The sequence below is a fragment of the Capra hircus genome, chromosome 28 (genome assembly GCF_001704415.2).
Source record: "Capra hircus breed San Clemente chromosome 28, ASM170441v1, whole genome shotgun sequence".
NCBI classification, from domain to species: domain Eukaryota; kingdom Metazoa; phylum Chordata; class Mammalia; order Artiodactyla; family Bovidae; genus Capra; species Capra hircus.
The window spans coordinates 16,324,599-16,346,530 of NC_030835.1; the positions used below are offsets into that span (position 1 = coordinate 16,324,599).

General features: G+C 41.5%; 4 protein-coding genes and 1 long non-coding RNA gene across 8 annotated transcripts in view; 3 read left to right on the forward strand and 2 right to left on the reverse strand.

Annotated features, from left to right (window-relative positions):
- The window catches only part of CFAP70 (cilia and flagella associated protein 70), an 80,104-nt gene extending 71,334 nt beyond the window's left edge, over positions 1–8,770 (forward strand). The window contains exons 26-28 of the mRNA XM_005699201.3: positions 2,156–2,257; positions 6,669–6,716; positions 8,024–8,770. Of these exons, the coding sequence (XP_005699258.1) occupies positions 2,156–2,257; positions 6,669–6,716; positions 8,024–8,104 (231 nt within the window). The 3' untranslated portion in view covers positions 8,105–8,770. The remainder of the gene's footprint in view (positions 1–2,155; positions 2,258–6,668; positions 6,717–8,023) is intronic.
- Positions 6,746–9,542, reverse strand: LOC102183395. 2 transcript variants are annotated; one of them, XR_001297405.2, is made up of 3 exons: positions 9,404–9,537; positions 8,777–8,855; positions 6,746–8,196 (listed from the first exon to the last, which is right to left on the reverse strand). It is a non-coding gene; the product is annotated as an uncharacterized LOC102183395 (long non-coding RNA). The 2 variants fall into 2 exon arrangements; XR_311181.3 differs by having other exon boundaries at positions 6,747–8,196; positions 9,492–9,542.
- Positions 9,550–11,412, forward strand: MRPS16 (mitochondrial ribosomal protein S16). Its single transcript, XM_005699200.3, has 3 exons — positions 9,550–9,758; positions 10,425–10,685; positions 11,170–11,412. Exons 1-3 carry the CDS (start codon positions 9,746–9,748, stop codon positions 11,301–11,303), a joined length of 408 nt encoding a protein of 135 aa, XP_005699257.1. The 5' UTR covers positions 9,550–9,745; the 3' UTR covers positions 11,304–11,412.
- On the forward strand, positions 14,361–20,109 carry DNAJC9 (DnaJ heat shock protein family (Hsp40) member C9). Its single transcript, XM_005699196.3, has 5 exons — positions 14,361–15,135; positions 15,308–15,448; positions 16,083–16,337; positions 18,233–18,319; positions 18,668–20,109. Exons 1-5 carry the CDS (start codon positions 14,956–14,958, stop codon positions 18,785–18,787), a joined length of 783 nt encoding a protein of 260 aa, XP_005699253.1. The 5' UTR covers positions 14,361–14,955; the 3' UTR covers positions 18,788–20,109.
- FAM149B1 (family with sequence similarity 149 member B1) overlaps positions 19,942–21,932 on the reverse strand; it is a 54,162-nt gene continuing 52,171 nt past the window's right edge. For all 3 annotated transcript variants that reach the window (XM_018042173.1, XM_018042175.1, XM_018042174.1), the window contains one exon: positions 19,942–21,203. In XM_018042173.1, the coding sequence (XP_017897662.1) occupies positions 21,130–21,203 (74 nt within the window). In that variant the 3' untranslated portion in view covers positions 19,942–21,129. The remainder of the gene's footprint in view (positions 21,204–21,932) is intronic.

Consider the following 21,932-nt stretch of genomic DNA (forward strand, 5'->3'; position numbering starts at 1 on the left):
AAAAAATTGATCTGGTCTCTCCCTAATCCTCTCAGTGTTATCACTTCCTTTGTTCTCTTTCTCTTTCTCTCTCACCTTATTTCTCTCTCCCCCACCCATCTCTTCTCCAGCCACACAGGTTTATTTAGAGTTTCCTGAGCATGCCATTCTCTCCGAAGCCTCCATGCTTCTGTATATGAAATTCCTCTTATCCGGAATGCCTTGAAATACAGCTAACAGCTCTTTATTTGCTGAGATTGACTTTAGCAATGTTTCTTCTCTGAAGCCATCCTTTACTCTCAGGAAGAATTATTTCTCTGTCCCTCCACTAAATTATACATACATACACGTATATGTGTGTGTGGGTGCTTATTTTGTATCAGGACTCTTCATGTGTTTGAGTTTTCATTTTGTCTTAATTTTTTATAGATCTGTCATAAAAGGGCAAAGGTTATATTTTTTTCTTTTGTATTTGAGGACAAAGATTGTATTTTTTTCTTTTATTCAAATTATCTAGCATATTGCCTGGCACAGAGTAAAGCCTTAGCAAGTATAAGTTGATTAAATAATTAATATCTCCAAGACATTTAAAGTATGGGAAAATGTATGGGCATTTTTGAAAGGCCACTGTTCATATTGTCTTGGGCCTAGAAACCAATTATCATCTTTTATAAAACAGGATAATGAACAGCAGTTTACTAGGGAGAGAGAAGTATCTTATCCTTTCCTTAGGTGGCCTTTTGGAAGATTTTACAAAGCAAACTCACCATATTAGGGGCAACAATGATATCCATGTGCCCAGACCTCAGGGAGCACCCTAGAATCTCTGAATACTTTATAGATTGCTCAAGATTATGCTATCAATAACTAATGTTAGGGGAAAGAGAACCTTTCTGACCAATAGTAATTTGACAGACTAATAGGATTTTAACTTAAGAAAGGGATACATGATGTAAATGAAACAACTACAGATGTGTCTGACATCCCATTGTGTGCAGGGAAATCACTGAATGATGCACACATAATAGAGAATACTTGTGATTTTTCCAACCCTGGCACCTGAAGCTCCATGGGGCATGGAAGCCCTCATGGGCCTGCTGTAGAGAGAGGGAAGAAGAGGGGTATAAATTGAGAGCCCAGCAGACAGGGCTCCAGATTCCCTTACCTGATTTTTTTTTTCAGTAGTATTTTTTTCTGCATGTTCTTTATTTACTTACTTATTTTTGGTCACATGTGGTCTTAGTGGAGAAGGCAATGGCATCCCACTCCAGTACTCTTGCCTGGAAAATCCCATGGACGGAGGAGCCTGGTAGGCTACAGTCCATGGGGTCGCTAAGAGTCAGACATGACTGAGCGACTTCACTTTTTTTTTCACCTTCATGCATTGGAGAAGGAAATGGCAACCGACTCCAGTGTTCTTGCCTGGAGAATCCCAGGGACAGGGGAGCCTGGTGGGCTGCCATCTATGGGGTCGCACAGAGTTGGACACGACTGAAGCGACTTAGCAGCAGCAGCAGTGGTCTTAGTGGCAGCATGTGGAATCTTTGTTGTGCCATGTGGGATCTTTGCAGTGCATGGGCTCTTCCTCGTGGAAGTACGCTTCTCTCTAGTTGTGGTGAGAGGGCTCAGTTGTCTCATGGCATGTGGGATCTTAGTCCCCCAGCAGGAATCGAACCCACATCCCCTGCACTGGAAGGTGAATTCTTAACCACCAGACCACCAGGGAAGTCCCCTACCTGACTTTTTAATCAAAGCAGTTCTACTTTTAACTCGTTCACATCGCTCAGTCGTGTCTGACTCTGCGACCCCATGGACTGTAGCCCACTAGGCTCCTCCGTCCATGGGATTCTCCAGGCAAGAATACTGGAGTGGGTTGCCATTTCCTTCTCCAGGGGATCTTCCCGACCCAGGGATCAAACCCAGGTCTCCTGCATTGCAGGCAGATGCTTTAACCTCTGAGCCACCAGGGAAGCCTCATATATTGGAACACCACCACAAAAGATTTTGTTTGAACAATGATTTCTGTTGCTAAATTTTTTTTAAGTTGAAAATTATTAGTATGGGTCACACATACACCAGTTATTTGGACATAGCATTTTCAGCCAAACAGCTTCTAGCTGGCTTAAGTGGAAATTACTCTGACTTAACAAATCACATATCTTCTTTTCTTTTCAAGCTGGAGGAGCTCACAGAGGCTGAGGATGCTCTCTCTGAAGCCAATGCTTTGAACAACTACAATGCTGAAGTGTGGGCATATCTGGCTCTGGTCTGCCTGAAGGTGAGTGTTTATTATCCTTACACTGTGTCCTTGGGCAGAGAGGTGAGGGGCCAAGTAAAGAAAGGGATAGTGGGAAGGCCATCAATTCATGATAGTTGAGGTCTGGTGAGCTTAGATTTGGTCATTATGCTGGTGATGAAGGAGGGGCCATGTCTGGGAAGCTTCTCCTTAAAATGTGCCTGAAAATTATATGCTTAGGTGTGTTTGTCTGGAAAGGAGATTCTAAAAATAGAAGTGAGGCACTTGGATTTGGTGGTCTCAGGTGAGTGGTAAAGAGGGTGGACTGGAATTGACCACCAGTGGGGGTTTCAGGTGGAGTGGGCTCCATGCGACATTTTTGAGCTGTTCATCAGGCCCAACCCCAAGCCACACAAACCAAGCCCAGCCCAATGTGTGCCCTGCCCCAAGATGAAGGAGCATGTACAGATCAGATTGTGGTCTGGGGCTGTAGTTAGGAGATGTGCAAGGGTTATGCAATGGGATGGCAGATTAGACTTGGGGAAGAGAGGTTCTCCTTCTGCCCTCCTTTTAGCACCCTCTCATGTTTAGGACCTCAAGTCTGGGAATTGTATAGTCATGCCATTTATGCTCTGGATCTACCAAAAATGTAGGATATGGTCTATAAAAGTGATATAAAAATCCAGTGATTAAAAAAAATGCAAAGTAGCCTATAAGGGTATAGACATAAATGAATTACCAACAACAGAAATCTCTGATAGACTGAAGCTATTTTCCCCAAAAGTCCTATCATTTAAAACATGTACCCAAAGCTGTGAAGCATTCTTCTTCGTAATTGTCTCTGACATTTTTCTCTGAGAGCAGAATTCAGATAGATAGTTTAGCTATTCAGAAAGATAGATTAGATATTTACCTGAGTTCTTACCTCAGCTCTACCAAACTAATCAGGAAAGGCATGGTGTTTATATGTTAAATGTATTTAGTTATATTTAATGACCTGAGTTCCTGTTTCATTAAAGTAGTTTTCATTTAAAAGAATTACAAATGGGAGTGATATTGTATCAGAATGTAACAAGGTCAGATACCAGCAAAGGAGATTCTCTTATACTGTTTCTGAATCATTCCTTCCTGTTGAACTGCTGGCTAAGGGTGGAAATTTGTGATAGCTCCTTAACCTGTAGGAAATAACCCTCTCATAATTAAAATAACTTGCTTCAATAACTTGCACATTAGCCTAAGATTCAAATTGGGAATGATGAGAGTGGCCCTCAATTTTTTGTTGGCCAACATAATACAGAACCAACAGGGGATATTGTGATTATAAGAGAAACTAACAAAATAAAAATGATTGAATTTTCTCTTTGGAGTAAATATCAGTATGAGGAATACATGAGCTCTTACCCCAGCTCTGCCACAACTAGCTGTGGGATCCTGGACAATTTATTTAAACTTGCTGGGCCTCAGTTTCTTCATCTATAAGCTAAAATGCAAGATTTCAATACACTTTGCTCAGAAACTGATTGATAAAACATGGAAAAAATTAAGGATATGTAAGTACAGGAGACAGGGATCAAGACGATTCCCATGGAAAAGAAATGCAAAAAAAGGAAAATGGCTGTCTGAGGAGGACTTATAAATAGCTGTGAAAAGAAGAGAAGTGAAAAGCAAAGGAGAAAAGGAAAGATATAAGCATCTGAATGCAGAGTTCCAAAGAATAGCAAGGAGAGATAAGAAAGCCTTCCTCAGCAATCAATGTAAAGAAGTAGAGGAAAACAACAGAATGGGAAAGACTAAAGATCTCTTCAAGAGAATTAGAAATACTAAGGGAATATTTCATGCAAAGATGGGCTCGATAAAGGACAGAAGTGGTATGGACCTAACAGAAGCAGAAGATATTAAGAAGAGGTGGCAAGAATACAGAAGTGTACAAAAAAGATCTTCACGACCCAGATAATCACGATGGTGCGATCGCTCACCTAGAGCCAGACATCCTGGAATGTGAAGTCAAGTGGGCCTTAGAAAGCATCACTACGAACAAAGCTAGTGGAGGTGATGGAACTCCAGTTGGACTATTTCCAATCCTAAAAGATGATGCTGAGAAAGTGCTACACTCTATGCCAGCAAATTTGGAAAACTCAGCAGTGGCCACAGGACTGGAAAAGGTCAGTTTTCATTCCAATCCCAAAGAATGCTCAAACAACCACACAATTGCACTCATCTCACACGCTAGTAAAATAATGCTCAAAATTCTCCAAGCCAGGCTTCAGCAATACGTGAACCGTGAACTTCCAGATGTTCAAGCTGGTTTTAGAAAAGGCCGAGGAACCAGAGATCAAATTGCCAACATCTGCTGGATCATGGAAAAAGCAAGAGAGTTCCAGAAAAACATCTATTTCTGCTTTATTGACTATGCCAAAGCCTTTGACTGTGCGGATCACAGTAAACTATGGAAAATTCTGCAAGAGATGGGACCACTTGACCTGCCTCTTGAGAAACCTATATGCAGGTCAGGAAGCAACAGTTAGAACTGGACATGGAACAACAGACTGGTTCCAAATAGGAAAAGGAGTATGTCAAGGCTGTATATTGTCACTGTGCTTATTTAACTTATATGCAGAGTACATAATGAGAAACGCTGGGCTGGAAGAGGCACAAGCTGGAATCAAGATTGCCGGGAGAAATATCAATAACCTCAGATATGCAGATAACACCACCCTTATGGCAGAAAGTGAAGAGGAACTAAAGAGTGAAAAAGTTGGCTTAAAGCTCAACATTCAGAAAACAAAGATCATGGCATCTGGTCCCATCACTTCATGGGAAGTAGATGGGGAACAGTGGAAACAGTGTCAGACTTTATTTTTGGGGGCTCCAAAATCACTGCAGATGGTGACTGCAGCCAGGAATTAAAAAGACGCTTACTCCTTGGAAGGAAAGTTATGACCAACCTAGACAGCATATTAAAAAGCAGAGACATTATTTTGCCAACAAAGGTCCGTCTAGTCAAGGCTATGGTTTCTCCAGTAGTCATGTATGGATGTGAGTGTTGGACTGTGAAGAAAGCTGAGCACAGAAGAATTGATGCTTTTGAACTGTGGTGTTAGAGAAGACTCTTGAGAGTCCCTTGGACTGCAAGGATATCCAACCAGTCCATCCTAAAGGAGATCAGTCCTGGGTGTTCATTGGAAGGACTGATGTTGAAGCTGAAACTCCAGTCCTTTGGCTACCTGATACGGAGAGCTGACTCATTTGAAAAGACCGTAATGGTGGGAAAGATTAAAGGCAGGAGGAGAAGGGGATGACAGAGGATGAGATGGTTGGATGGCATCACCAATTCAATGGACATGAGTTTGGGTAGGCTCCGGGAGTTGGTGTTGGACAAGGAGGCCAGGCGTGCTGCAGTCTATGGGGTCACAAAGAGTCGGACACGACTGAGCGACTGAACTGAACTGAACTGACAATATACAGCCTTGACATACTCCTTTCCCAATTTGGAACCAGTCTGTTGTTCCATGTCCAGTTCTAACTGTTGCTTTTTGACCTGCATAAGATTTCTCAGGAGGCAGGTCAGGTGGTCTGGTATTCCCATCTCTTTCAGAATTTTCCATAGTTTGTTGTGATCCACACCATCAAAGGCTTTGGCATTGTCAGTAAAGCAGATGTTTTTGGGGAACTCTCTCATGCTTTTTTGATGATCCAACAGATGCTGAGTGAAGTCTATTAGTGAAGTCATATTATCTCATTTAAGTCTTACATGAGTACTTCATACAAGAAGTAACTAGGAGAAGTAGTATTCTCCCTTCATATCCAGATCTACATGCAAGTAATGCCAGTATCTGCTTCTTCCACGATGGGATAAATTTTAGCAGTTAAAAACTTGGACTCTGGAGCCAGGCTGTATTGTTTTAATACCCGGCTCCTCCACTTACTAGCTTAATAACCCTGGCAAGTTATTTATCTTTTCTGTGCCCAGACTTCTCTATGTGTAAACTGGGAATTATAAATAATAGTGGCATGTAAATGATATACAATATAAATGTAAATAATAGTGGTATATATGAAAGTAAAGCACTTTAAAAGTGTAAGTGATTAAAACAATGTAAACTACAAAGCAAGTGCTATGTGTGTTAGCTAATATTAACAGAATAGCTTCAATACTAAGAGGAACAAATGACTTATGGTGCTTTCAGGAAAAAGAAAAGGCCAAGTTGTCTTTCAGCTATTTGAAATGAAGGAGGAATATATATATATATATATATATTTATTTATAAGTATATATTATATTTACTATCTGGTTTCCCCACCACCTTTCATTTTCCTGCTTCCGCTTTTCATTCAGAGGTTCTTAACCAAGAAGCTGTGGAATCTTCTGCTTTAGGCAGCAATGGCGGCAGTGTGCCTTCTCCGTTTAATGATTATGGTATATCTTCATCACTAAATTGTGCTGTTTTTTCAGGCTGGACGGCAACTGGAAGCTGAGCAGGCCTACAAGTACACGATGAAGGTACGATGCAGATACCTTTGCTATTTTTAGTATACTGACATTGGGAATGCTAGGAGGAAGGTGCTGGCTTAATTCAAGACTTGACTTCACGGCACTTCACGACACGAAGATTTTTCTAGAGGACTTTCTTAACCATCTTTGCCATAACCCACATATTACCATGGGAGATCTTTTCTTTACCCTCCATGGGCCTCATTATCCTCACATACAAAGTGAAGGTGGTGTTCTAGTCCAGCAGTCAGCAAATTTTTCTGTAAAAGGCAAAATAGGATTTGTGGGCCCTGTGGTCTCTCTTGTAGCTACCACACTGTGCCCTTGTAGTGCAAAAGCAGCTACAGACAATATGCAAACCAATGAGCACAGCTGTATTTCGAATAAAACTTTACTTAACAAAAACAGGCAGCAGGCTAGATTTGGCTCATGAGCTATTGCTTGTGAATCCCTGGTCTAGTCTATTGGTTATGATTGCAAATAATGTGACTTGGAAGCCAGTAGCTTAAACAAATTAGGAGTTTTATTTTTTCTCATCTAATGAAAAGTCCAGAACATACTGGTACCACAGCTCCACAGTGTTAACAGAAACCCAACCTCTTTCTTTCTGCTTCACCAGTCATAACATGAAGTTTCCAGCCCTCACAGTTGCAAGACAGCCATTGTACCTGAAGCTATCACATGCATATTTCAAGTACAGTAAAGAACAAAGTAGGCAAAGGACAAAAGGGCCACACTAGCTATTTCACCTCCCTTTAAAGAGATGTGACTTTAGCTTACATTTCATTGATCACAATTGAAATTACTGTTAGCTGCTGCTACTCTGTTGCTTTTTAGTTGCTTACATTGCTGTCCTGAAAACAAATGAACATTTTGTTAGTAAAAGAAGAGAGTGGATTTGTAGGCAACCAGATGTGTCCATTACACATTGAGACTTTAAAATTAAATTCAAATCTAATGGTTTTGATTCCTATGTATTTTATTCCTGTCTCTCACCTGCCAAACAGTATTATACATTAGTTAAGAATATATTTGGGTATTAGGGTAAACTTTTTAAAAATAAACTTTTTTTTTACACAAAAAATGTACAAATTGTGAGCATTCATACTATGTAAATTTTTGTAAAGTGAACACTTCCATGTAACCAGCACAGTGTTCTGAGACTTTTTAATGGAGTTACCATGAAACAGAATATAGGAAGAGTCAATTCCAACCTGAGGAACTATGTTCTTTAGCTGTGGCCCCACAAATAAGGAGTCTCCACATAGCTAAGTCAGGTGTGACGTATGTGTTCTTCCCTTCTACCTCTTATGCAGTTAAAACTGAAAGACGAGAATCTGCTTGCAGAGCTCCACATGGTTCAGGAGACGGTTGGCTTTGGAAATCCATCTTTCTGACATCCTTCTACCTGAAGAATTTTCTGTATGGGATGCTGAGCTCCTTTCTTTCCAAGAAAAATTAAACCCTGGATGTTTCACCAGAATGAAGACTGAGGATAAAGAAAGAAATGATCATCAATATAACTGATACCCATTCATTTATTTCCATTGTCTTACTGAATGGCTATTGTTACTGGATGTTTTACTGTTTGACAGTTAACTGGATGGCAATAGAAAAAAATCTAAATAAAAAACTCAGAATTCATCTGTTATTGTATGCTGAGATATACATAAGAATATAACTATTTGTGTGTGTGTGTGTGTGTGTAAGTAAGGTATAGTATGTTAATTATTAGTGAAAGCTTATCAGAATTACTCCTGTAGGAAGTCAACTGCTAAGGTCTGTGACCAGGTTCACTTACTGGAACTTAGGAATTAAGGCATCATTTTCTAAGGTGGGTGGAAAGGAAGAATGCTGTGCTGGGTCACTGCATTAGGGCAAAGAGCACATGAGTTGTGCCCAGATCTAACAGTGAACAGAGAAGCTGAATCGAGTGGTCTTTGCTGACAGTATCTTCATGGATGTAAATCACAAGGGCTCTATGAAGAATCCATTACTATGTAACAGATGTAAAACTCCTCACAATTGAGGCCGTTATTCTAGGGCTAGAAATGACAAAGGAACCATACCTCACCCTTGTCCTCTTGGATCAGTGCACAGCAAAACCAAAAATAAAGGCTTCCTGTCTTTATTTTTTAAAGGAGGACACTGAGAGAATAAGAGGGACATGGAAAAACAGGAGGGAAAGTGAGAGGCACATTGGTAAACACAGGACAAAATCATTCATTTACAGTTCTTCTCTAGTTTCAGCCCTAATGCTACCTCCTTTATGAAGTCTTCCTGAGGAATTACCAGATTCACCTTCTCTTCTGCTCACCCCAGGACTGTCAGCTGCCTAGGGGCAAGGACAGCCCTCTTTCATCTTTGCGTTCTCTGGCACTGCGCCTAGGTCCTAACTGGTGCTCGGAAAACATCTGGTGGAAGGATGGATGGTGGCCTTCTCTGCTGGTCTCAAAGCGGTAAAGAATTTGCCGCAATAGGTAAGACCCGGGTTTGATCCCTGGGTCAGGAATATCCCCTTGAGGGAAGAATGCAACCCACTCCAGTATTCTTGCCTGGGAAATCGCATGGACCCAGGAGCCTGGCGGGGTACGATGATAGGGTCGCAAAGAGTCGGACACGGCTGAGTGACTAACACTTTCACTTCCCCCCTTCCCGGGATTCTCCCAGTATTCCTCCCTTGGGCAGAGACCCACAGGGCAGTGAGGGCCGGAGATCCCACCGGGCTCGGCTCGCAGGGCATTCCCAAGTTGTACCGCTCCTTCTTTGTGGCAGTTAAGATACCTTAGGGCTGTCCGTGTTGTGTTACGGAAGTGCAGGGAAGGGGCCGGAAGAGGCGGGGCGAGTGGACCATTCGCTTCCGGTACCAGGGTGCCTGGGCTCGGGTAGGGGAGTGTCGAAGTCCGCGGTTCTTCAGCGTTGAGTTTTCTGGCGGGTTGTTCGCGCAGCCGGAGGCTGTAGAGCGGTTTCGCTCCGGCTCCGGGAAGCTCCGAGGCGTCGCAACTGGCGCACAGGCCCAGGGGCCCGCCGGTTGCGCCATGGTCCAGCTCAGTGAGTGCTGGGGGCCTCGGGAGACCTTCCGGGCGGTCGTGGGGATAAGAGGGAGTGTGGACTGACTGGAGCTGCGCTCTCCTAGACGAGCTAGAGACAGTCCGTACCTGAAAGTGCACACGTTTGATTCTGCCCTCAGTGGTTTTCTTGTTTGCTTTTAAAGTTTTCGCTGAACTCCTTTGAGATAAATGGCGTTCATTTTCTAGATGAGGCAGCCGGGCTTCAGCTTGTTCCAGAGACAGTAAATATCAGGCCTGTGTTGAGTGCGATGGGTATAGCTGGAGTGTTTAAGAGGAGTTTCACAAAGAAAGGGTTTCTGAGTCAGACTGACAAGAATTGGTTGAAAGGAAGGACATTTTGGGCTTCCCTGGTGGCTCAGAGGTAAAGAATCTGCCTGCAGTGCAGGAGACCCTGGTTCGATTCCTGGATCGGGACGATCCCCTGGTGGAGGGCACGGGCAACCCACTCCAACAGTCTGCCTAGAGAATCCCATGGACAGAGGAGCCTGGCTGGCTGCAGTCCATAGGGTCGTACAGAGTTGGACACGACTAAAGCGACTAAGCAGCAGCAGCAAGGACATTTCAGTGGGTGAAGGGGGTTGTCTCATTTCCTTTTCTGCATTTTGTGCTCTCGATTCTTGTGTCTTAACCACTTATTTGTCTACAGCTACTGTCCTTTGCAAGGCCTACCGTGGAGGCCACTTAACCATCCGCCTTGCGCTCGGTGGCTGTACCAACAGGCCTTTCTACCGCATCGTGGCTGCTCACAACAAGTGTCCCAGGGATGGCCGTTTCGTAGAGCAGCTGGGCTCCTATGATCCAATGCCCAACAGCCATGGAGAGAAACTCGTTGCTCTCAACCTGGACCGGATCCGGCATTGGATTGGCTGTGGAGCCCACCTCTCAAAGCCTGTGGAAAAGCTTCTGGGTAACTCAGCTAAGCCTTACCTCTTTGAGGGGATTTTAAATTGAAGTCATTTCCAAGATGATGAGAATTAAGAATGATATTCACTAATCAGGCTAATCAGGACTGGAGGGAGAACTGAAATTGATCTAGTTGCCAGTTGAAATCTGGAGAGTCCTTTTGTAGAGACTTCATGAGACTTTTTGGATGACTGAGATTTTATGCTAAAAAAAAGAAGGGGAATGGTGTGTCTTGCATGATTGTCAGTCGATGATTTTTTCAAGTAAGGAAAATAGTGTTAAGAAGTAGACAACATCCATTGTGATCTTGCAGTAAATGGAAGGAAGGGAGCTGGGGGAAGAGGTGAAAACATTTTGGCTAGTGAGGAATTTGTTTTGAATCTTTATCTTGGATCAAATCTCTGTTAGACTTCAGTTCAGTGAGACTGAGTTCCCAGGTAAACATTAGTTTGTATTGTTATAATGAATGAAAATCCTGTTACTTTTAGGTCTTTCTGGCTTTTTCCCTCTGCACCCGATGGTGATCACAAATGCTGAGAGGCTGCGACGGAAACGGGCACAAGAAGTCCTCTTAGCGGCTCAGAAAACAGATACAGAGGCTACAGAAACAAAAGAGAACTGACTTCAGTGAACATAGCAGTGGGAACGAACTTGAAGTCCTCTTAAAATGTTTGTGCAGAACTCTTAGTTTTATTATATTTAGAGGTGAATAAATGGAATTTTTTAAGTCATCCATGATCATCTGGCCTGATCTGAACAGAGCCCAGGGAGAAGTTTGTTCTTGACCGACATAAAGCTAGTTATAGATACTAATTAATTCTTTCAGCCTTCTTCAGGGGAAAGACAGTGGTTGTGGTGTAGATTGGACTCTGGGTCCCCTGGGCAACTTTATAGCCTACTACCTTCCAAGATTTCCCTGTTTCAAAGTCCCCAACCAGCATGTCTGTCCTCTCCAAGTAGTCCTTGTTTAATCATTTATGGTCATCCCACCAACTCAAGAATATGATTACTTCACTTACGGTTTTTGTAATTGCAGATTTACATTGTCTTGTCAACATACAATCTCAAATTTACAAAGGTAGTTTGTTACATGCTTTTAGGCTCTAATAATCTACTTTTTAAAGAAAGAATGCCTGGAAGAAAGTAAAGTACCTATGTACAACTTCCATGCAAGGTTATTTGTGAGAATTATAAGGTATCATGAAATTAGGTAGGATTGTCTCCAGTTTATCAGTGGGGAAGCTGAGGTTCAGAAGTAGAAACTCGGTCAAGGCCAAGTATTGGGCAGAACAGAGTCAGACCCCGATGTTCCTACCTGGAGAGCCCTTTCCAACATGTTATGTCTATAGTGGGGGTAGTGAGTAAAGATAAAGGGCTTTTCAAAAGTCTACTTTTAAAAGTCAGTGACAAAATTAGGTTGAGGTATCATGGTTTGTCAGAGAAGGCGATCGCACCCCACTCCAGTACTCTTGCCTGGAAAATGCCATGGACAGAGGAGCCTGGTGGGCTGTGGTCCATGTGGTTGTGAAGAGTCGGACACGACTGAGCAACTTCCCTTTCACTTTTCACTTTCATGCATTGGAGAAGGAAATGGCAACCCACTCCAGTGTTCTTGCCTGGAGAATCCCAGGGATGGGGGAGCCTGGTGGGCTGCCGTCTATGGGGTCACACAGAGTCGGACACGACTGAAGTGACTTAGCAGCAGCACCGTAGTTTGTTAATATAAATGACTAGTTGTGTCCCCCCAAAGCCTGTTATCTGTTCCACCATAACTGTAGCAGGGTTAGATGGCTTTAGTCATCATTCTGAATAATATAAATTATATAATCTGGTTTAAAACTAAAATATGGGAGATTTATATAGGAGATTGTAAAGCCTTATTGTTGTACCAACCTATCCTCAGTTTTATATTCTGAGAATAATTGCCAGCCACCTCAAACTCAGGTCATCAGGGCTCTCTGAGTTGTCACTGGATGGCCTCCACTTGCTTTGGGGAGGCTTTAAAGGCAGGACAGGCAGAGAGCAACTGACTTTATGGGAGTTTGATCTTGAAGGTAGGAAAAAGAAATGCTTTGAAAACCATTTCAAAGTTTAAAGGAGAACAGTCTATCCTGGAGAGTTTGAGGTCTTTGGAGAAACCTTAACTGGCAGAGTAGAGGAGAATGTAATTCTGGAAAGTATTGACCGATGAAGGGAACTGATGTGAAATAGGTATTATTTTGAGCTGTTGAATTTCTGCCAATTCGTATATTCACTCTGTGCCCTGGTCTGTCTTTTATTTAAGACACACTTATGGAAACTTCTGTGTAAGCTCATCCTCTCCCTGATTTCCAAAGTTTCCTCTAGTCCTACTCTTGCTTTGGATTTCCAGAACCAGATTTTTTACGAATTCTTGGATGATTGCATCTGTCTGTCTTGCTACCATCTCAAATCCAACATACTCAAACCCACGTCTGCACTTTAGAAAGCCTTTGTTTCTAAAGCTTATATTTTTATCAAGATGGGGGTTTGGATCATGTTTTCTCCACCTAAGTGGAAGGTGATTCAGGGACTGGAAGGTGAATGGAAATGATTCTGTAAAAAATGTCAAATCTAGAAGTTCTATCAATTAGATAATTTTTAGAAGACTGGTATTTTGTGCTTTTTGTTTAATGTAGGTTTTTTAAATTGCAGGGCTCAAGGGAAAGTCCCTGCCTAGCAGTCCCAACTTCAGTCACTCAGTCGTGTCCGACTCTTCACGACCTCATGCACTGTAGCATGCCTATCCTTCACTATCTCCCAGAGTTTGCTCAAACTCATGTCTGTTGAGTCAATGATGCCATCCAACCATCTCATCCTCTGTTGTCCCCTTCTCTTCATGCCCTCCGACTTTGTCAGCATTGGGGTCTTTTCCAGTTTGTCGGCTCGTCACATCAGGTGGTCAAATAATTGGCACTTCAGCATCAGTCCTTCCAATGAATTTTCAGGGTTGATTTCCTTTAGGATTGACTGGTTTGATCACCGTGCTGTCCAAGGGACTCTCAAGAGTCTTCTCCAGCACTACAGTTTGAAAGTATCAATTCTTCAGCACTTAGCTTTTTTAATACTGTCTAGGTTTTTCGTAGCTTTTCTTCCAAGGAGCAAGCGTCTTTTAATTGTATAGCTACAGTCACCACCTGCAGTGATTTTGGAGCCAAAGAAAAAATCAGTCACTGTTTCCATTTTTTCCCTGTCTATTTGCCATGAAGTGATGGGACTGGATGTCATATCTTGGTTTTTTGAACGTTTAGTTTTAAGCCAGCTTTTTCACTCTCTTTAACCCTCATCAAGTGACTCTTTAGTTCTTCACTTTCTGCTATTAGGGTGATGTTCTCTACATATCTGAGGTTTTTGATATTTCTCCCTGCAGTCCTGATTCCAGCTTGTGATACACCCAGCCCAGCATTTTGCATGATTTACTCTGCATATAAGTTAAATAAGGGTGACAATTTACAGTCTTGACTGACTCCTTTCCCAGTTTGGAACCAGCCCATTGTTCCACGTCTGGTTCTAACTATTGCTTCTTGTAGTAGTGTAGTTAATCGCTCAGTCTTGTCTGATTCTGCCACTCCATGGGCTGTAGCCTGCCAGGCCCCTCTGTTCGGTCCATGGAATTCTCCAGGCAGGAATACAGGAGTGGGTTGCCATTCCTGTCTTCAGTGGATCTTCCCCGCTGGGGTATCGAACCCAGGTCTCCATTGCAGGCCGATTCTTCACCGTGTGAGCTACAGTGAAGCCCATACAGGTTTTTCAAGAGGCAGGTAAGGTTGTCTGATACTCCCATCTGTTAAGAATTTTCCACAATCTCTTGTGATCCCCAAATTTAAACCACATGAGATTGCCAAATGCTCATGTTACGCTGTTTTTTACTGGGAAAAAAAGCAGAAAGCAGCGCTAGGTTAAACCTAATATGAACGTTTACATTGTTACATAAACTGAGCTGGGACATTGGGGAAAAGGTAGAGATGAGGTTTTCAGAGTAAGGGGAGGATGGCCGGGGCTGAGAGAATTTGCGGAAGGAGATTTCGGTGTTAGACTCACCGCCTCAATCCCGGCCGTCCCCAGCTTGGCCACGCCCCCATGTCTCGACGGCCGTAAAGTGCGGCGTCGTGGCCCCGCCTCTTCCGGCGCCTCTTGTGACGCTAGCGCCTCGGGCTTTTTGCGCGGGAAAAGGTAGGCGCTCTTGAGCTTTACTCAGTGTAGCTGGGTTCAGGTGTTTTCGCTGAGCCCGCCGCCCCTTTGCACCGCTGCCGACCATGGGGCTTCTGGAACTGTGCGAAGAACTATTCGGCACCGCCGACCTTTACCAAGTATTGGGCGTGCGGCGCGAGGCCTCAGACAGCGAGGTCCGACGCGGCTATCACAAGGTGTCCCTGCAGGTGCACCCGGATCGGGTGGGCGAGGGCGACAAGGAAGACGCCACCCACCGCTTCCAGGTGCGCTAGACTCTATCCACCGGCCGCCCGGCCTTCGCTCCGTCTTATGACCGCCCGGCCTCTCCCGGAGTGGAGTGAGCCGAACCCGGCCTGGCGTTTTCTAATCTTTATTTCTCGCGGCGCGGTTTCAGTGAGAGGCGGAGGGGTGATTTTAGTGTACTCTTTCCCGCAGATCCTTGGGAAGGTCTACTCCGTTCTGAGTGACAAAGAACAGAGAACATTATACGATGAACAGGGAACAGTGGACGAGGATTCTGATGTGCTCAGCCAAGACCGGGACTGGGAGGCCTATTGGAGATTACTCTTTAAAAAGGTAAAGAACTCTGGAGATTTTCTTGTGACCGTTAACATTTCTCATTCAACAAACCTTTATTGAATGCCTCTAAGGCTTTGCGTTTTGTGTTATTAAGGATGAGGATTTTTTATTTGGTCTCGAAATATTAATAAACACCCACAACACAGACATTCCTTAGGAGAGACCCACTTCTTTGAAGGGCAAATTTATCTAACCGTTCTGTTGAACCATGTATATATGTGTGTTATAACACATGCATGTATATACAGAGATACACACACTTACTGAAATGGGCCTTTAACTATCTGTTGGTGTGGAGTGGAGTGAAAGGGGATGTTAAATTTTTTTATAATATGTGTTTATTTTACAAAGCCAGGTGTAAGGCCTGAGTATTTTTCTGGGTGTCTTCTCACCTTTGGAAACTTCACTTAAATTTTCCTGGTGTGTAGCTTAGCAGTTCTAAAGATTGGACTAGGGAGAACCCTAGAAAATCTTTAACATAGAAAATTTGCTTCCTTGCAACAATTTCAACTCAAGCAGCTGTTGTATTTGGGGAGAAATATTTTGAAACCTGAGTTAAGTTTTTTCTTGTATTCCAGTTATTTAAAATAAACTGATTCAAAGTTACAGCATGTGTCTCTCATTTGTTCAGATATCTCTGGAAGACATTCAGGCTTTTGAGAAGACATACAAAGGTTCCGAAGAAGAGCTGACTGATATTAAACAGGCCTATCTGGACTTCAAGGGTGACATGGATCAGATTATGGAGTCTGTGCTGTGTGTGCAGTACACAGAAGAACCCAGGATAAGGCACATTATTCAACAAGCCATTGATGCTGGAGAGGTCCCATCCTATAATGCCTTTGTCAAAGAATCGAAGCAGAAGATGAATGCAAGGAAAAGGAGGGTAAGATTTTGAATGCCATTTACTATTTATATCTTGACTACTTCCCAAAAGAATTTGAGGATATTTATAACAATGAAAATAGAAATAAGACTGCTGAAATAAAGATAAGGCTTAACTTCTAGTTGCCATCTAACTAAATGAGCATAATGAGTTCATTAAGAGAAACTTTTTTCCCTACTCTGTTGTGCTCAAAAGGATTTTAATGCATGGATTAGATAATCACTTGAAATTAGCACTGAAATATTCTTCATATGGGCCAATTCTTTTAACCTTGCTGAGGCATTCTAAGGCAATAAAGTAACAGAATCCAGATACCTAGGCTCCACAGTGAGTCACTTGGTTAAGGGGTGAGAAGGTGAGAGAGACTGTAGGACTATGTCTTATTAATTCAAATTCCTGTATTGCCCAGTTTGATGGCAACCCATTCCAGTACTCGTCTGGACCATGGAGGAGCCTGGTAGGCTTGTCCATGGGGTCGCAAAGAGTCAGAGATGACTGAGTGACTTCACTCACTTCGATTCTTGAGTTGGACCCAGAATATACATTCAAAAAACAAAAAAAAATGGGGAGATGGGGTGAGTGAAAAAAAAAAAAACAACCAAAAACCAGTTTATTTTGATAATGGTGTATTTCCAAACACCCTTTGAGGTACACTTTTGTAGAGTATCAAGGATTGTGGTTTGTGTGTCCTTTTCATCCATATTAAACTGGGGAGTTGGTGAGGGTAAGGACATCTGGGTTTCAGGAGGGAGCAGATTCAAAGTAACAGATAGCTGTGCCTCTGGTCATTACGGGAAGACCGGACTGGTATTAAAGTCACTCTTGCCTCAGCCTGGCTTTCATAATGGGAACTCCAGGGAGAGCAGACCAGTGTAAGACTGTAGCTCTTTGGCGGGTACTTTGTTTGGCTGAATTGGAGGTGGAGTTAAGTCTGAGGCTTTTATGTAAAAAGGTGCAGGAGAAACCTGACAAGTGTGTTGAGAGAAGTGGAATATGTATCAAGATCATCACTTTGGCTTATAGGCTACATCTGTTTAGATTTCAAGCTGACAGTTTAAGTTGGCAACTTTTTTTAGGTGAAGCTGAGCACAGCTGTGTTCAGTAATAGCCTGTTAGCTTGAGAAACTTCCCTAGAGTTTGGGGGGTGGAGTGGGGAATGGAATAGTTTTGACAAAGAGTTCTGCAAACTTAGAGAAAAAATAATATTAAAAGAAATAAATTGATTTCAAGGACAGAAAGTAGGTAGGAGAAACTCATTAGAGTAACAAGGTTCTAACATATCATCATTCACAGTATTAATAGTATTCATTGCTATTTAGAAAATTCTCGGGGGATTGGGGCCTCTCCTAGTCTTAGGTATTGCCCTGGAGAATGAACTTACTAACCTTTCCCAAGGTATTCTTGGAATCAGTGCCCTAGTAAAATGTGGCAAGAGGAGGTGGCTTTGAAATCTGTTAAAGAAACGTTAAAACGGAATTTGTTAGAGTTTATCCTAACTACTCGGGAAATTTTAAACCAGAGTTGCACTCTTGGCTACCACAAGTCACATGTAATAAATTTGGTTTCCAGAGGAGGAATTTGAGGTGCCTGTGTCCTGGCAACATTTTGAGAGCATCCTTGGTTAAGTGACCTTTCTTAGCTCTTCTAGCATTTTGTTTTCCTTCCTGTCCCCCTATGGTTTATGGAATCAAATGACCTGCTTACCCCTAGCAAATACAAATGGGGAACACTCAGAAATGCTTATTGGAAAAAGAGGATCTACTGCTTGATTTTATCCTTTTAATTTATATAATCCTCAAATTGAAATGGTCTTAACAGATTTGCTTTTGGGAAAGAGGGTGTATTTTTAGTATTTGCTAGGTTGGCATTGTATCTCACATGAGTTTCTGTTTTAGGCTCAGGAAGAGGCTAAAGAAGCAGAAATGAGCAGGAAGGAGTTGGGGCTTGATGAAGGAGTGGATAACTTGAAAGCAGCCATTCAGGTAAACTGTGAGGTTGTCTGTGAAGCTTACCGCCATTTCTTTCAATTTCTGCTTCTTACTGCTAGTATTTCTTTGGAGTTCATATAGTATTGTAGGCATTTTGTTTTCATCTTTTAAGACATTCAGGAACCATACAGTCATCCTTTAAAATGTACAATTCAGTGGTTTTTTTAGTATATTGATCAGGTTTTACCATCATCAGCACTAATTCCAGAACATCTTCATCACTCTAAACACAAACCCCTTATCCACTAGCAATCTCTCTGTTCTCCCTTGGCAACTGCTAAATACTTTATTTCTGTGGACAGTCTTGAGTTTTGAAAGCTTGTGTTTTAACTTCTTAAACAGAGCAGACAAAAGGATCGGCAAAAGGAAATGGACAATTTTCTGGCTCAGATGGAAGCAAAGTACTGCAAACCTTCCAAACGAGGAGGGAAAAAAACGACTCTCAAGAAAGAAAAGAAATAATGGAATATTCTCTTCAAAAGTCCATAGGTGTTAACTGATGCCTTTGTAGGGAAGGTACAGTCAAGATTTGAAGAAAAAAGTCAACTCAACTCTTGAGAAAAGTTGTCTTTCAAGCCTAAATTATTTGGATCAACTATCTAAACCAAGTAGACTCTCTCAGCCTGGTCTTAGTATATCCTAGAAATATGATGACATTCTGTGAGGTCCTCCTATGAAGGAGTTTGGTGATGATCACTGAGGGAGCAGGAGGGTGAATGCTTCCTTGAGAGTACTCTTCTGTATGTCTTCTGTATAAGGAACTATCTAGAATGCAGATCTGTCCCTACCACTTTTAGCGATTGTTATTTTGCCACATAGGAGTGAGCTTCAGGGTATTCAGTGGTGTGTGTTTTTTAGGACATGTACTCCACCTAGCCTTCAACACTTGCTGGACATCTATTTTCCAAATACTTGCCAGTTTGCTTGCAGTCTTTAATGTTCTTGCATACGTCCTCTCTTTTTTTTTTCCCTCCTCAACCAAGTTTGGCACTCTTTGCTTGAGGTGTATAGGAGAAACAGGTGTTCAGATTACTTCAAGCACTTTTGTAAGAATTGTATAAGATTAAATAATCAAGTGAAAGATGACTGTTAAGTTCCCAGGACTTTTTAAGTGATCTCAGTATGATCATTTAAAAGATGATTTATTAAGTATATGAATGGTGCCTAGGATAAAGAAAAGAGAAGAAAAGTAGTTCTAGCCAGCATTGTAGCAGATAGCCTAGTTTAAGTTGCAAGAGATGCTGTAATCCTCTCTGTAACTGCTGAATGTCCTTAGAGTCAGGTTACTGAGCTTGTCAGAACTTGTTTCGTCATCTATAAAAGGGTGACGCTAAATGCCTTGTTAACTTTGACCTTGAAAGGCAAGCTGTCTTGATCCAGTGGTTTGTTATGTTCTTATGGTATTGATTTGTGAGAACAGTACAGAGATTTTCATTTATATTTAGTAGAACTGGTATGAGTTCATTAGAATATATGAAAATTTCTTAGAGACTGTTCAACTTAAAATCTCTGATTTGTAAGCTAATATATTTAATACCATATGCATAAAACAAGCCTTCTGTTACTGAGATTCATGGACATAATTTATCTGAGGTAAGCATAAGACACGTTTTCAGTTTGTGATTACAAATAGGTTAAAAAATACTCTTTAATTGTATTAAAAATACAGTTTAATGCAGGTTGTTTGCTGTATCTGTCTTATGATAGTATTAGAACACTTTGAAACAATAAAATTATCCCAATTTATGATCATTTGAATTTATCAACTCTGAAGATTAATAGAAGATCTAAAACCAAAATGATCATCAGAATTCAACGAAATTTAAATAAGTTTAAACCATAGTTAAAACCATTGCTGCATTCATGAGTGCACTCGGGAAAGGTCCGTGTGAAAATCAGAAGAATGTCAAAATTGTCTTCTTTCGCTCTTAGCATATGTTTATACTAGACAGAACGGCAGGGTTTCAGGAATTTTAAGAAGTTGTGTCTTGCTGGCTCACTAACAGAAAGATTCTATAAATTTTTAAATTGCATTTCTTAGACCTGCAGGAGAAAATCTGCCAAGGCAGGTGTGATATTTGGTGGGGTGGGTTGGGGGTGGGGAATGACCACTAAAGTACTTTGAGAAGAACACAAGTATAACCTGATGTTAGGCAGCTGTTGTAAGGCTGAATTGTCCTACCTGGGAAAAAAAAATTCATTATTTATTACATGGATTACTTTATACCAGTGCTCAACATTTATGTTTTTAGTTATTCATCCCTGCCATATATATCTGCCTATGGATTTGGACATCTAAGAGAAAACTTTAGGAATCACATCTGTGTGATGTGATTTTTTACAGAACTGTCTCCTAAAAATGACTTACAAGTGAGTACACCTCTCCAGAAATTAACACAAGCAGAAGTATTCCAAAGCCAATAATAATGTTATCAAACGATTTGCTACGTTTTGTGTACATGTAGTCTGATAGAATGCTGTAGTAATTGAACTGATCATTGTTAACAGACAACATAAGCAGTGATTTGGAGGAAATTATTCATTTGTTACATCTTTGGCTATAAACTACTGTCCAGTGAAGTGATTAACTTATGCTGAACAGAAGATAGTAATTGGAGATAGAAACAGTACCCATGTAATCTTTGGCTGATACTGTTCTCAGTCTGTTGTACCAAAATAATTCAGAAAGATGGTTTCAGGTTGTCTCTTGTATACAAGGTCTGCATCATGAGATGACTGAACATTGATTTGTGAAATCTTCCCATGTGTTCCCTGCAGCCCGAAGAAAGTTCTCCTCATTCGTGCTATGGTCCCTGCCTGGTTCTAGAGATTGGTCCACTTCTGTTTTGAGATTTTGTAGATCCATGTAACTGAGGACCTGAGAGACAAAGATGACATCATAGAGTAACATGAATAGACATTCTAGATTTGATCGTCTTGAGCTCCTATGTACAGACTTTTTTTGCTCCAACTGTTAGACTTTAAATTTGGAGACTGTGGCTAGGTAGTAAAGTTTATATTTACTAAAGCAATAAAAATCATGTTTACATATTTTATGATGTAAAAACAAAATCTATGTAAGGTGATGTAGTAACCTAATTTTAGAAAATAGTCACTAGTTAAAAAGGAATAAAATGTGTTTCACTTACCTAAACATTATACTAGTTATACTTGACCATCAGCATGGCCAGATGTAATAACTGTAGCTCAGAGGCAGTAGTGCTTCCCTGAGGACTGATTCAAGAACAGAATCTGCTGACAGCGTTCAAAGACTACCAAGTGTTGCTACTAGGAACCTGAACTAAGAGAATTCACTTGAACTACGGAGATGATTTCAGGCAGATTACTTTTTAACATACTTGCTGATTAATCTGATTATTAACAGGAAACATTTCAACTGCCTGATAATTCTAAATTTCACCTATAACATAAGGAAAAAATGACCCTGGTGGTGAGAAGACCATTATAGGAAGAATTAAGACATCCTTAAATTTTCTTCTATCACTCCTACAAAAACAGAAACTATAGAATATAACTTAGACAAAAAACTTAGTGGGATAGAATCAGACTCCTCATGTCTTGACATTGTGAATTTCTTTTCTTACCT